This window comes from Peromyscus leucopus, chromosome X, assembly GCF_004664715.2.
Source record: "Peromyscus leucopus breed LL Stock chromosome X, UCI_PerLeu_2.1, whole genome shotgun sequence".
NCBI classification, from domain to species: Eukaryota; Metazoa; Chordata; class Mammalia; order Rodentia; family Cricetidae; genus Peromyscus; species Peromyscus leucopus.
This window is the reverse complement of record NC_051083.1, coordinates 94,860,484-94,876,165: the sequence shown is the minus strand read 5'-3', so window position 1 is coordinate 94,876,165 and position 15,682 is coordinate 94,860,484. Positions and strand designations below refer to the sequence as shown.

Sequence of the window (15,682 nt, the reverse complement as noted above, 5' to 3'; positions counted from 1 at the left end):
TGGGGAAAAAAAGGTACTGGACTATATTCCCAGGCCTACAGATCTTCACCACAGAAGAAGACAGTTTGAAGGCTTGAAGTCAAGCCTCCAGTCTTTTCCCTCATCCCTTTGTCTCATGACAACTTTTCTGTTTCATCAAGAAAATATGAGCAATCACTAAACTGCATCCTTCATATTTTTCTCCAAACTTTCTTTTTTGCAAAAGCTTTCCTATCTTCCAGGATTTTGGGGCCAAGAAATTCAGAGTCATCCTTTGACACCCTCCTTTCTCTCAAATTTCATAAGCAAATCTTTGTGGTTTGACCTATGAACTATGGTTCAGCATCAGACAATTTCTTATCATTTCCACTGCCAAAAGCCTGATTCAAGCCATTAGTATGTCTATGCTATATAGTTAAATACTAGCATAACTGTTCTGTATACTATCTGTTTTGAAATCAAAAGGTTCAATTTTAAAATGGATAATATACAATCATGATATTCTTTCTGTTTGTTTCCCATTTTACTTAGGAATAAAACTAATGATAGGCCCCTAGATAATATATTCCTTATTACCAGCTTGATCTTACAACCTAAGGGAAAACGAAAGGAGTAATTCTTTGCTCAGAATATTCCTTGTCATTCTGCAGTTTGTTTAGTAAATAATTAGAAGTGAGCACAGTTAAAGAAAAGCTATAACTTCTCAGATGTGATCAGAAGAATAGGATTACCTTTGGACCAGGATGACCCGGAAGACCAATGCCTGAAACGCCAGGCTCTCCTTTACTTCCTTTCTGGCCAGGTAACCCTGGAGAGCCAGGTTGTCCAGGAACTCCAGGAGGCCCAGGGGGCCCATCAACACCTTGAGGGCCTGTTGAAGATATGTAATGTATAATATTTAATAAAATAGTCTTTACTTACTGCAACCCTAAGATGAATGTGATTTAGCAAAAAGATCTTAAAAAAAAAAAAAAAAAAAAAAAAAACCTTCTGCAACCGAGTATATATAGTGAGTTTCACACACGGCTTATATATCAACCTATTTCTAAAGAAATTTTGATTGAAGAGAAAAAGCCAGAGAACACGTATGTTTTTGAATTCTAACTTTTTAATTTCTTAAAATTCTGTCCCTTATTAAGTCACTTTAAATATTTTTTGTAGTGAGAGGTTTATCCATTGGTTATTTTAGAGACTGTCCTACTCTGATTCTGTCAACATTAGCTGCCCCATCTCCAATGCTGCTGATGGAATCCAGGCCTCTTACATGCTATCACTTTTCTACATACCCAGACCTTACACTTAACATCTTTTCTGTTAAAAACAACAAAGGATAAAAATGAGGGTTGGGTCATTGATCAATTGGCAGAGTGCTTGCCTCATATGCATAAAGCTGTTTGATCTTTAATACATTATTAACATTGCATGGTGTCAAACACTTATAATCCCAGTATTTTGGGGGTAGATAAACGAGGACTAGTAGTTCAAGATCATCCTCAGCTATATAGCAAGTTTGATGATAGCCTGTGCTACATGAGACCCGGTCTCAACGGGGGAAAAAAGGCAGTGAATATTAATAGGATTAAATGACTATGGCTTTTCATCACTCACCAGGAAAACCCATGTCACCAATGTTTCCTTTAAGCCCAGGAGGCCCTGTAAGTCCTGGTGGACCAGGGAGACCAGGGTCACCCTTGGGACCTAGAAAAGTAATGTTGGTAAAATTAAAGCAAAGAAATGACATCATGGGATTGAAAAGATAAATTTCATTGTATTAAAGTCCACAGATATAACTCAGTGTGAAATAGGTAGGAAGTTTCCCAGAAGTCTCCTTAGTAACATATTGGAATATAATAATGCTAATGCAGGTCTTTAAATTCAACTTCATAAAAATAAAGGTAATTTTACCTGAGCCCCTTGGTTCTTCTCCTAAAACAATTCCATGCATTCAATGATCTATTTGTTGTGTATGTATAACTACCCCCTTTTTGTGTTCTCATAGACAAATCCAATATAAGAATGTTTAATACAACTTCAGCCATGGATCTCTGTAATAACAGAGCCCCACTATAATTAGGCCAGAGAGAGATAAGGGTTGGCAATTTGACAGAGAGATGCTGCATTGACCTGGGTGTATTTGAGGAGTCTACTAAGAACAACACAGGTGCTTGAGCTGTGTGATGTCACCTACATGTTTGCCAGTGCCACCGGTGACTTCCAGCTTTGGGAAGAGAATGCAAAAGATGCTGGGAAGGAACCAGGAGAGAATCCATCTTTCTCAATCCCTCAAGATAATGCGGTATGAATTTGATGGCAAACAAATGACCTTCAGAGCTTCTAAGAGATTAAAGACCTTTTTATTTCCTTAGGGGCTGAACTAAAATCAAGCAGCTGAAAGTTGAATGAGAAGGAAGACAAAAACTAAAGCAAACCATTCAGTATAAGAGCATTTGTGCTGTAACAGATTACAAGGAGGCTTGGGAAAATTTTATCCTTAGAAATTTTAAAAATTAAGCTCCAATTGGACCCAAAGGTGAGTCTTTGTTCTCCTAGCCAATCACCCCAGCCTCTAGAATTTAGGCCCAGGGGCACAATATTAAGAGCTGCAAAGGAAAAAGGCCAAGTAACATATAAAGTCAGACCCATCAGAATAACACTTGGCTTCTCAAATGGAGACTCTGAAAGCCAGAAGGTCCTGGACAGATGTTATGCAGACACTAAGAGACCACAGATTCCAGCCCAGACTACTGTGCCCCACAAAACTCTCAACCAATAGACCAATCTCCCTCATGAACATTGGTACAAAAATACTCAATAAAATACTGGCAAACTGAATCCAAGAACACATTAAAAAATCATCCATCATGATCATGTAGGCTTCATCTCAGAGATGCAGGGATGGTTCAAAATAGGAAAATCTGTCAATATAATCCATCATATAAACAAACTGAAAGAAAAAAAATCACATGATCATCTTATTAGATTCTGAAAAATCCTTTGACAAAATCCAACACCCCTTCATGATAAAGGTCCTGGAGAGATCAAGAATACAAGGAACATACCTAAACATAATAAAGGCAACTTACAGCAAGCTGACAGCCAACATCAAATTAAATGGAGAGAAACTCAAAGAGATTCCACTAGAATCAGGAACAAGACAAGACTGTCCTCTCTCCCCATACTTATTCAACATAGTACTTGATGTTCTAGCTAGAGCAATAAAACAAAAAAAGGAGATCAAGGTGATACAAATTGGAAAGGAAGAAGTCAAACTTTCACTCTTTGAACATGATATAATAATCTACATAAGTGATCCCAAAAATTCTACCAGGGAACTCCTACAACTGATAAACACCTTCAGTAATGTGGTAGGATACAAGATGAACTGAAAAAAATCAGTAGCCCTCCTATACGCAAATGATAAATGGGCCAAGAAAGAAATCAGAGAAACATCACCCTTTACAATAGCCATAAATAATATAAAGTACCTTGGGGTTATTTTAACCAAACAAGTGAAAGACATGTATGACAAGAACTTTAATTCCCTGACAGAAGAAACTGAAGAAGATATAAGAAAATACAAAGATCTCCCATGCTCATTGATAGGTAGAACCAACATAATAAAAATGGCAATCTTACCAAAAGCAATCTACAGATTCAATGCAACCCCCATCAAAATCCCAACACAATTTTTCACAGACCTTAAGAGAACAATACTCAACTTCATATGGAAAAACATCAAACCTAGGATGGCTAAAACAATCTTTTGCAATAAAGCAACTTCTGGAGGCATCACCATCCCTGACTTCAAGCTCTACTATAGAGCTATAGTAATAAAAGCAGCTTGGTATTGGCATAAAAACCTACATGTGGACCAATGGAATTAAATAGAAGATCTTGACATTATTCCACATACATGAACACCTGATATTTGACAAAGAAGCCAAAACTGTACAAAGGAAAAAAGAAAGCATCTTCAACAAATAGTGCTGGCATAACTGGATGTCAACATGCAGAAGACTGCAAATAGATCCATATCTGTCACTGTGCACAAAACTTAAGTCCAAGTGGATCAATGACCCCAACATAAATCCAGGTACACTGAAACTGATAGACGAGAAAGTAGGAAGTAGCCTAGAATGCATTGGGGCAGGAGACCACTCCTAAATATAACACCAGTATCACAGATACTGAGAGAAACAATTAATAAATGGGACCTCCTGAAACTGAGAAACTTCTATAAGGCAAAAGACACAGTAAATAAGACAAAATGACAGCCTACAGAATAGGAAATGATTTTCACCAACCCCACATCTGACACAGGGCTGATCTCCAAAATATATAAAGAATGCAAGAATCTAGACATCAAAATAACAAACAATCTAATTAAAAAATGAGCTACAGAGCTAAACAGAGAATTGTCAACAGAAGAATCCCAAATGGATGAAAGACATGTAAGGAATTGCTCAACATCTTCATTCATCAGGGAAATGCAAATCAAAATGACTCTGAGATACCATCTTACACCTGTCAAAATGGCAAAGATAAAAAACACTGCAGACACCTTATGTTGGAGAGGATGTGGAGCAAGGGGAATACTTCTTCATTGCTGGTGGGAATGCAAACTTGTACAGCCACTTTGGAAATCAGTATGGCAACTTCTCAGAAAATTGGGAATCTACCTCAAGACCCAGTGATACCACTCTTGGGCATATACCCAAGGAATGCTCAATCATAGCACAAGGACACATGCTCAACTATGTTCATAGTAACATTATTCCTATTAGCCAGAACCTGGAAACAACCTAGATGCCCCTCACCTGAAGAATGGATAAAGAAGACGTGGTACATACACACAATGGAGTACTAGTCAACTGCAAATACAATGACATCATGAAACTCGTAGGCAAATGGATGTAACTAAAAAATATCATCCTGAGTGAGGTAACCTAGACCCAGAAAGACAATCATGGTATGTATTCACTCATAAGTGGATACTAGATGTAAAGCAAAGGATAACCAGACTACAACCCACAGCTCCAGAGAAGCTAGGAAACAAGGCGGACCCAAAGAGGGATGCATGGATCACCTTGGGATGGGGAAGCATAGGGTATCCCGATGAGTAACCTGGGGATGAGGGAGGGTAATATAGGCTAGGGGATGGCACATGAGAACATGAGCGAACGAGATAGTCGAGCAGGGGGTGGGACAGAGTGGGAAAACAATGAAAGATATCTTGATAGAAGGAGACATTATAGGGTAAGGGAGAAAGCTGGTGCTTGGGAAATTCCCAGGAATCCACAAGGATGACCCCAGCTAAGACTCTTAGCAATAGTGGAGAGGGTGCCTGAACTGGCCTACCCTGGTAATCAGATTGGTGACTACCCTAATTGTCATCATGGAGCCTTCATCCAGTAACTGATGGAAGCAGATGCAGAGATCCACAGCCAAGCACGGGGCTGAGCTGTGGGAATCCAGTTGAAGAGAGGGAAGAGGGATTATATGAGCAGGGGGGGGGTGTCAAGATCATGATGGGGAAACCTACAGAGACAACTGAACCAAGGTCTTAGGATCTCACGAATTTAGACTGACAACTGTGGAAACTGCATGGGACTGGACTAGACCCTTTGCATAAGAGAGACAGTGTGTAGCTGGGTCTGTTTGTGGGGCCCCTGGCAGTGTGTTCAAGATCTGTCCCTGGTGCATGATATGGATTTCTGGATCCCATTCCCTATGGTCTGACCCCTTGCTCACCTTGATGTAGGGGCAATGGGTAAGAGGCTTAGCTGTCCCCCCATGGAGAACTTAGCCTTTTGGGTGAGGGGTGAGTTGGGGGAGGGGAAAAGGAGGGGAATCAGAGGAGGGATGAGAGGGGGATCTGTGGTTTGATATGTAAAGTGAATAAAAAATAATTAAAAAAGGATAAAAGAGAAATAATTTCTAAATAAAAAAAGAAATTTTAAAAATTAAAATTTTCAATCATCTTTTTACATTGCAGGCAACAAACAAGCAACAACAACAAAAGCAAAAAGCACTGGTGACTTTTTCAGGTTCCTACCGGAGAATTGTCTTATTTATATGTTGGAGTGTCTGTAATAAAATGTAGCACCTTACTTGAATCATAGTTCTACATATATTCTGATGAGAGCAAACTATGAATCTGAATAAGCAAAATAAAATGTCCTGTATATCTTGTCTGTTGAAACTTGGGTCAAGTGTCAACAATTTTTCCAAGGCTCACTGCACTTATCACGACTGGATCCAAATCATCAATTAAACATGATAAGGTCACAATTACTTTTCCAGGGATTTCTGTTAGCTAGTCAAACGCCACAGTGGTCTATTTTACGTACCTGGTAGTCCTGGTGATCCAGGTTCTCCACTCAGTCCAGGTTGCCCTGGGTCTCCAGGCAAACCCTGGTAGCCTTTTGGTCCTGAAAGTCCAGGAATACCTTCCAAGGATAAGCGTTAAAAACAAGTTAGGCTGATTCTTAATAATAAATTAATTTGCCAAAAAAGTTGCTTACAAGAAAAAACTGGCATATTCTCTCCCTCCCTCCGTCCCTCCCTCCGTCCCTCCCTCCGTCCCTCCCTCCGTCCCTCCTCTCTCCTCTCTCTCTCTCTCTCTCTCTCTCTCTCTCTCTCTCTCTCTCTCTCTCTCTCTCTCTCGTGTGTGTGTGTGTGTGTGTGTGTGTGTGTGTGTGTGTGTGTGTGTGTGTGTTGGGGAATTGCTGCACTTTAACCATTTCTCTGTTTCTGTGCTGTGTGACAAAAACTCATTTTTCTGATAGTTCACTTGATTTCCTAAATCAAGAAGACAAAATTCCTAGGACAAATGAGAATGAAAAAATGACCAAAAAAGATGCAGCAGAAATCAACTTCAAGATGATGCCTAGAGAAGAAAAGATGGATAGAAACCATCCCTTCCCTAATACTCCTTAACCAGACTCCCATGGATTTATCACATTTTCTGATGCTCTATCGACTGGGGGGGGAGGACGGGGGGATCTGGGCTTGAATAGAAAATTTAATAAAATTTAAAAAATGAAATGAAAGTAAAAAAAAAAAAAACCTAGCTGTAACCGAATGGGATTAAAATTAATGCTTGTGACTGAAAAAAAAAATCCCTTATGTAGTGCTTGGGAGGGTAAGGATGCTCCGCAGGATGTCTGCCACATTTTGGGAATAAATTACCAAACTTTTTTGGAATTGGCAGTGGTACTTTTGCAGCATCCTTGCTTCTAACATGATACAGATGTAGATCATGAATTATTAAGATGGCCCTGGAGAGTGATGGGATGTATAGCTCAGTGAGAACTTGCCTATCATTGAGTTTGATCCTCAGCACTTCAAACCAGAACAACAAAATAATGTTCAATGCCTGGTCCTGACTACCTGTAGCAATGATAGCAGTGGCCAAATGTACTACAGACTATTTAGTTTCTCCAATTTTTGCTATCTCTCATCAAGAAATTTAGATCAGCCCAAAATGTCAACTTCCTCTTGGTTCTTATCTGTCTCAAAGTATTTTACTAGTAATACTATGGTAGAAGTCAAGTATGTTTCACCATTTCTATAATTCAGAAAGCATGTGTTTTTTGTTTTGTTTTTTTTTTTTTTTTAAAAAAAAGAAGCATCCAGGTAATGGTGGCCCACGCTTTTAATCCCAGTACTAGGGAGGCAGAGGCAGGCGAATTTCAGTGAGTTCAAGGCCAGCCTGGTCTACAGAGTGTGTTTCAGGACAGCAGAGATTGTTACACAGAGAAACCTTGTCTCGAAAAACCAAAAAAAAAAAAAAAAAAAAAAAAAAAAAAAAAAAAAAAAAGCCACATAAGACAATAACTCCAGGAGCTGATGACATTGCTCAGTGGATAAAAGAACATGTCACCAAGCCTGAAGACCTGAGTCCAACCTCCAGAGCCCACATACTGAAGCAGGAAACTCACTCCCATAAGTTGTCCCCTGACATTTACATAGGAATTGTAGCATACATATATGCATACATACCAATCAATCAGTCAATCAATTAATCAATAAGAATCTTATTTTTAAAAGAAGAGATTCCTAAGAAAGACATTCCATTTTAGTCATCCTAAAATTTACATGTTCCTGCCCCTTTGTGTACTTTGTGAAAAGTTCCAGTGTAAGAAATAATACGTTAAGGAAAATTTTCATCAAATCATGCTCAATGTGAAACTTATAACATTTGTTTACACACACATACACACATGTACAACTGACAACATTTGTAGAACACAAAAAGAATTGCAAATGTGCTGAAAGCTACAAATTAATGACCAATCTAAAGTTTCATAATGTTTGAAAGGCTAGTACTTTTTCAACAAATACTTTTCTTTCTTTTCTATAGGCGCTTTATGTTAATTTGTATATATATATATATATGTTTTATGGTATTTTGATGAACTATGTTATACTTCTATAAAAAGAATAGTTTTATAATTTAAAACCTATTATATACAACATGATACTATTCACCTTCATTTGGATTCAAGGAGAAAAAAACGAAAAGGACCACCACATTCAAATGTTATTCTCAAATTATTGTGGCTATATATCATTTTCTAAACTCCTGGAAAACTGAAGGCGGTTATTTAAGTCTGTTTTATTTATGAATGTATTTACTTATGCATGTATGTACATATGTATGTATGTATGTACATATGTATGTATGTGTGCTCATAGGTTTCTTGGCACATGTGTGTTTGCAGGTGCACATATAGGCCCAAAATTGAAGTTGGAAGCCTTCATAGATTGTTGGACATTTTGTTCATTGACCATAGGTCTCTCACTGAACTCAAAGGTCTCCTAGAGTTCCCCTGCCTTTGCTCAAAAGTGTTACTATTCCAGGCATGTGCCTGTTTTGCGTCTATGTGGGTTTTAGGGATCCAAATTCCAGTTTCATGCTTGTGTAACAAACACTCAATTCCCTAAACCATCTCCCCAGTTCCCCAAGTCTTTTTTAAAACTCCTGTAGCTCACGACAGGTAAACAACAGAAGATATTCAAGCAGAAAGCTAATCAATGAAACATCACGAATCAAATGAAATATTCACCACCAAAATGTTGTGTATCTAATTGACTTGTTGAATCCAGTACCTCCAAGTTACTCCTCTGATACCTAAAATAAAATGTCAGTGGCCAGGCAAGATGGCCCAGTAGGCAAAGGTGCTTTGCGAAAAGCCCAATAACCTAAGTTAAATTCCTGGAATTCACAATGTGGATGGAGGGAGCTGACTGCTGAAAGTAGTTTTTTGACACATTCAGTGACACACACACAAACAAACAAATGCATACATATGTACACACATACATACATTGATAAATATGTGTAAAATTAAACTTCAGGGACTGGGTATATAGTATAGTGAAAGAAAGTGTGCTAGCACCCATATGGAACTGTGTCTGTTATCTAGTACCATCCCCCAAATTAAACTTCACATATGTAAAAAAAAAATGTATTTATGAATACATCCATTCACTTACCTGGTAAGCCAGGCTCACCCTTCTCTCCTTTTGATCCCAGGAAATCTGGATGCATTGGTCCAGGGGGACCTGGAAGGCCAGGTTCTCCTTTACCACCTTTTTCTCCTGCAGGGCCAGGAAGCCCTGGCTGACCTTGCATGCCATCATCACCTAAAATCAACAAAGCACACCAAGTTTGTCCATCCATAATTAATGCATGTAAAATTATCCCTTGTCTCATAACTGGGTGGACTCGTAAGCACTCAAAACATTTATGTAATTTGATGTCTGCCAATGAATTACTTGAGTGAATACATATTTTAAAAGTCAGGTAATAATCTCTCTGCTTTCTAGAATATTTGGATGATGATTAAAGGCTCGCCATAAGAAAAATCTGAAGTTCAATTCTCAGATTATGGGCTCAGCATTTACAGTGTTTCAGGCATACAGATTAAGTATGTCAACAAACTGAAAACAAGACTTTTTAACTGACATATCACAAAGAAATAAAACACCAAGCACTGCTGGTTTTAAAATGGGAAAAACAAAGCCTATATTGACAGAACACAATGTTTACTTTTCGTTGTCACACACAACTGTCAGTGAACTCCAGTTCTTACCTTTAAGACCAGGAGCACCACTTCTGCCAGGGATTCCCAAGGGTCCAGGTGGGCCTGGAGGGCCCATCATACCTATTTCTCCTTTGGCACCTTTGGAAAATATCAGTTAGTTGCTTCTGTCTTCTGGGATTTTGGAAAGCCTCTCTCTCTCTCTCCCTCTCTGTCTCTGTCTCTCTCTCTCTCTTTATTCCCCTCTCCCTCTCCTACTCTCTCCCTCTCCTACTCCCTCCTGCTCTCCTTCTCCTTTCTCTCCAAAAATCACATATTTATTCTTATTTTACTTGTATGGTTGTTTGGGATGCATGTATGTCTGTGCACCATGTGCATGCAGTACCCGTGGAGACCAGAAGAGGGTACTGGATCCTCTGGGACTAGAGTTACAGACAATTGTGAGCTACCATGTGGATGCTGGGAATCCAACCCCAATCCAGTTCTCTGGAAAAGCAGCCAATGCTTTTAGCCACTGAGCTATCTCTCCGGGACTTCATTTTTGTCTCATGAAATTATTTCTTTGGGAAGCCACTTGCAATGGAAGGATGCTACAGTGATAAGAGGCTTTATGAATGATTAGATGCTACATGAGCTACAAAAATACCCAAGTGTCAGAAAACTTCCATTACAGATTTGGATTCTTCAACTCCAAAAATTCTTCTTGGAGTCACGTAATTTATAGAAAATAATCCAAGAAAGGCACCCCTTGATTTCTGACCCACCGAATCTTAAGCAAAATGTTTGAAAAGTTGCTTTAAACAATTACATTTCGGATCATTTATTATATAGTAATATATAACTTGTACAGGCATACAGAATAAGAGTATAGTGCAAATAGCAACCTGAGTCTCCAACATTCATACACTTAACACTCTTCCTTAATAGAGAGTGCTAATCCATAAAATGTAATATGAAAATTATTTGTCAGAGTCATACTAAAATTAGTTTCATTGATCCTCAATCAGACAAATTATTAAATATTACCTGGGAATCCAGGGACACCTGCTTTTCCTGGAAGACCAGGTGATCCTGGAGGTCCTATAAGACCAGGGACTCCAGGAAGCCCTGGACTACCTCTCTCTCCTGGGGGTCCTGGAACATCAAACCCAGGAGGTCCTGGATCTCCCTTCTCTCCTGGTATTCCATGTAACCCTAGTTAACAAAACATAACATTAGTAAGTATTGAAGCAGTTTTTAAATGATGGATCTGGTTATTTTTCTCATAAAGAAGTGACAGGATCTGTATATGATAAACCTAAGAGAGTACATTAGAGAGTCTTTTGGCATTGTGCATGTAAAAATGACTAAAGAAAATCAAGCTTTAACATCTTAAATAATTTTTTTTTCTGTCAGGAAGAATCAAGTGATTTTTTTTTATTTAAGAAATTTTTTTATTCTTTTTACATACCAACCACAGATCCCCTTCTGATCTCTCCTTCCACTCCCCCCCACCTCCCCCCACCCCCCACCTTCCCCCATCCCTCCTCCAAAAACGGTAAGGTCTCCAATGGGGAGTCAGCAAAGCCAGATACATTCAGATGAGGCAGGACCAAGCCCCTCCCCCTGCATCAAGGCTGAGCAAGGTGTCCCACCATAGGTAATGGGCTCCAAAAAGCCAGCTCATGCACCAAGTTTAGATTCTGTAAATCATATTTCTTTAAGATGGTTTTTCTCAAATTACTTTTGGTAAAACACAATTTAAAAAATTTTCCTAGCTGATTGTTGACTAACCTTTTAATAAAGCACAAAAAATACCAAAACTGTGAAATAGGAGCCCCAGTATTCCAGTTATAATATTCAATAAATAAGATTATAGCAGTAAATTGTTGAAGAATTTTTAAATGCATTTTCTTCAAGTTTATATCATTGTAGATTGTTAACATTTTATGATTTGTCACTGACCCACTGACCAAAGTTGGATTTTCACTGTTCCATTATTTGATAATTACTTAGAAAGGTTAACATAATAGGCATCAATTATTAGTACATATTATGTTGGCCCCTCTAAATAATTATCAAATAAGTCAGTTTGGTTTGGTTTGATATTGGCTTTGTCTTACATGTTGTTTTAATGATACTATCAGTTCTTACTCTTTTGTATTAAGTTTTTTTTATTGCAAAATGAAATAATTATTTTATATAAGGTTCTAGAAGTTTTAGTCATGCACTATAACTCAGGTTTAGCAAGAAAATGGTAATAATCTTGCTGATCACCCTACTATTTAAAAATAAAAATAATTTAAAATGGGTGAAGTTAATATTCTGCCTTGGTGATGATAATAAAATTTACCTTAAAAATGAATATATGTTCCATGCATAATAAAAATGTGACTTGAAAATCTATATATTGAGAATGCATTGAATAATTTTTCATGCTAATTTCTGTTAACTGCCAAATAATATTAGTTAAGATATTAAAGTCTGTGACAAAGAAAAAATTTATAGGCAAATATATGAAAGTAAATTAAAATGTATTAATGTGCATAGTTCTGATCCTATGCAGTCATTATGATCAATATATGCATATACTACCAAAGAGAGGAAGGGGAAAGTGGTATAGAAATAGAGTATTAGATGATTTAATAAATAAAACAATTGCAAGGTATTAGCTATAGTTAAAAGGAAGTATGTATTAAAATTTTGTATTTCATTAAGATACTTATTAATGGTGTTTTACTTTCATTCAGCTGTGATGCATGAGTTCAAAGTGCTTCTACGCAGTCATGCACTTTTCCAAGCAACAATAAAACACAACAGAAATGATAAATATATTTTATCTTTCTTTGTGAAATAGCAGGTGAACTCTGTAATGGCCAAAACTAAACTAAAAATACTTTTTCTTCTTCAAGATCCCACTGCTATTATAGTTTGGACAAAGTGTTTTTTCCATGAATGATAAAGTAACTATTTATAGCAACTCTGTTCAAAGCATGACTCCAAGTTTTTTTTTTCTTTTTCTTTTCTTTTCTTTTAATGTTTCAATCAGTAACGACATGTCAGGAGCCATAAAAAAGATACAGTGTGCCTTCAAATCGAGTTTTAAAATAGCACATGAATAAAAATAGCCTTCATGGCCATTTTATACTGTTAAGCACTGTTCTGAGATTTTTAATGCAACGACAGACAACATATCCAGTGTCATTTAAGGTCAGAAAATATATCTATATGCTCAAAAGAATTACATGTACATCTGAATTGTGCTCAACTTTCTGATGTGCTCATGTGAGTTAAAACAGTTAAATGTTCCATATTTGTTTTCTTTTAATGAACTATTACAATACTTTGAAATACCAAAATGCAAGCCTGAGAATGGCCCTTACTACAACTGAGCAAATAGAAACTATGAATTCACTCAGAATCCACAATTTGTATAGAGTCTTGTACAAATATAGAAGAGCCATACAATTATTTATCTATGGAGGCAAAATCACTAGGCTATATGTTCACAATGCCTTTCTGACTATCCATTTGTTTTTTTTTTTTCAAACTTAGTGTTCTTAGTTATAAAATTATTATTAGTCTAGGGCAGAAGGGAAGGGGAGGGGATCAAAGGAAACAAAATGCCTATGATGTATTTTTACAGAACATTTTTGTGGAACCTTCATTATGGTTTTTAGATGTTAATAATGTGAAGAAGTTCTACATGCGAGCCTTGTATTTTACTGCACAATAGCTATTCTGGTATGAAATAATCAGCACTAACAGTTTGAGGTCTATGTTTCTAGAACTATATTGTTCAATGATTATATGGTAATGGTAACTGTGTAATTATCAAATTGTGCTATTAGAAATAGATGGATGTGAGATGAACAGAGAGGGGAAACATCAAGTATTAAATTAGCTCTTACACTGTGATCTATATAATTCACAATTTTATAAAATTATATACATACATAGATTACATCTTTTTTTTTGAGACAGGGTTTCTCTATGTAGCTCGGCGCCTTTCCTGGAACTCACTTGGTAGCCCAAGCTGGCCTCGAACTCGCAGAGATCTGCCTGGCTCTGCCTCCCGAGTGCTGGGATTAAAGGTGTGCGCCACCACCACCCGGCCCATAGATGGGCTGTAGAGGTGGCTCAGCATTTAAAGGCTAGGCTCACACCCAAAAACATAGATTGCCTCTTAAATCACTTTGCTGGAAGACATTCATATACACTGCAAGTCCTATAAGAAGCACATTTACTGTGATCTTACCAGGCTGGCCTATTGGCCCTGGAGTTCCTGGTGGTCCTGGTGGTCCCTGAATACCAATTCCTGGAAGCCCAGGAGGCCCTACTGGGCCAGGTTGTCCATTTGATCCAGTATCGCCTTATAAAAAAACACAGTTTACATGTTTAAAACAATAGCTTCCCCCTTTTTTCTTTATTCTTCTCTCACACATTACATCCCAACCACCTTTTCCCCTCCCTCCCATCCTCCAGGTGTCCCCCATCTCCCCTCTCCCCTAGAAACAAAGCTCTTCTGTTTTCTTTCAGAAAAGAGCAGAGCTTCCAGAGATATCAACCAAATATAGCATAAAAAGATGCAGTGAGACTAGTGTATATGGGAAGAAAAGTAAAAGTAAGTACCCAAAGCAGAAATCCCATCAACAGAGTCTCATTTAACACAAGGCAAGCAGTCAACTTCAGCACCTGTCTCAACCTCTCAAAATGCACAAGATTCTAACCTACACCTTCTTACTCTCTGTGTAATACATACTGGGTAACTCTCTACTTAAGAAAATATAGTTTTTAATCACCTATCTTTAAGGAGACAAATGTTACCATCTTCCTTTTTATTAACTCAAGGTTATGTGGCTGAAAATGCGCTCAAGCTTCTCCCCAACTTGCCTAAAATAATTTAACATGGAGACGTCACTTCCTGCATTTCCTATCATTCTCACTTTTCAAAATTATTATATCTATTAAAATATTGAAGGAGACGGCGTGGAATGATTGTAAGGGCCGGAAGTCAGGAAGGACTAGAGAAACTCAGTGTCTCTGGACATGGCAGGGCAGCTGCACTTAGGGCCTGGACAGCAGCTGTTGCCTGCAAAAGATGAAACTAGTGGACGGACATTCATGCCACCATCCCTGGTTGGGGAGCTACTGACAGTTGAAGGCTTCTGGGGAAGGGAAAGTCAGTTTCCTTTAAAGGTGTGGCCCTAGTAGTTTGTTCTAGTGGACTCATGAGTAGATGGGCAGCGCAAGTTGGACCCAGGGGGTTATTTCTTCTTTAAAAGAGGAATAAAGTTGGGAGGCATGGAGAGGTGAAGGATGGATCTCGAAGGTGTTATAGGCAGGAGTGAGAAACCCACATAGTATGTATGAATTTCTGAAGAATTAACAAAAACATTGAATTAAAAAAAAAAAAAGTCAGGCGATGGTGGTGCACGCCTTTAATCCCAGCACTCGGGAGGCAGAGGCAGGCGGATCTCTGTGAGTTCGAGGCCAGCCTGGCCTACCAAGTGAGCTCCAGGATAGGCTTCAAAAGCTACACAGAGAAATCATGTCTCGAAAAGAAAAAAAGAAAAGAAAAAGGTAGGTGCTCTTTCACTGCATCCTCGTATGAGTTTTGACAAATGTATACAACCATATAACCACCACTAAAATCCAGATTTAGAACTGTTTCA

At 38.0% G+C, this 15,682-nt stretch overlaps 1 protein-coding gene across 5 annotated transcripts in view; it reads right to left on the bottom strand.

Annotated features, from left to right (window-relative positions):
- The window catches only part of Col4a5 (collagen type IV alpha 5 chain), a 201,646-nt gene that overhangs the window by 49,101 nt on the left and 136,863 nt on the right, over positions 1 to 15,682 (bottom strand). For all 5 annotated transcript variants that reach the window (XM_028876974.2, XM_028876973.2, XM_037199406.1 and 2 more), the window contains 7 exons: positions 14,266 to 14,379; positions 11,055 to 11,222; positions 10,080 to 10,169; positions 9,481 to 9,630; positions 6,330 to 6,428; positions 1,588 to 1,677; positions 711 to 850 (listed from right to left, as the gene is read on the bottom strand). In XM_028876974.2, the coding sequence (XP_028732807.1) occupies positions 711 to 850; positions 1,588 to 1,677; positions 6,330 to 6,428; positions 9,481 to 9,630; positions 10,080 to 10,169; positions 11,055 to 11,222; positions 14,266 to 14,379 (851 nt within the window). The remainder of the gene's footprint in view (positions 1 to 710; positions 851 to 1,587; positions 1,678 to 6,329; positions 6,429 to 9,480; positions 9,631 to 10,079; positions 10,170 to 11,054; positions 11,223 to 14,265; positions 14,380 to 15,682) is intronic.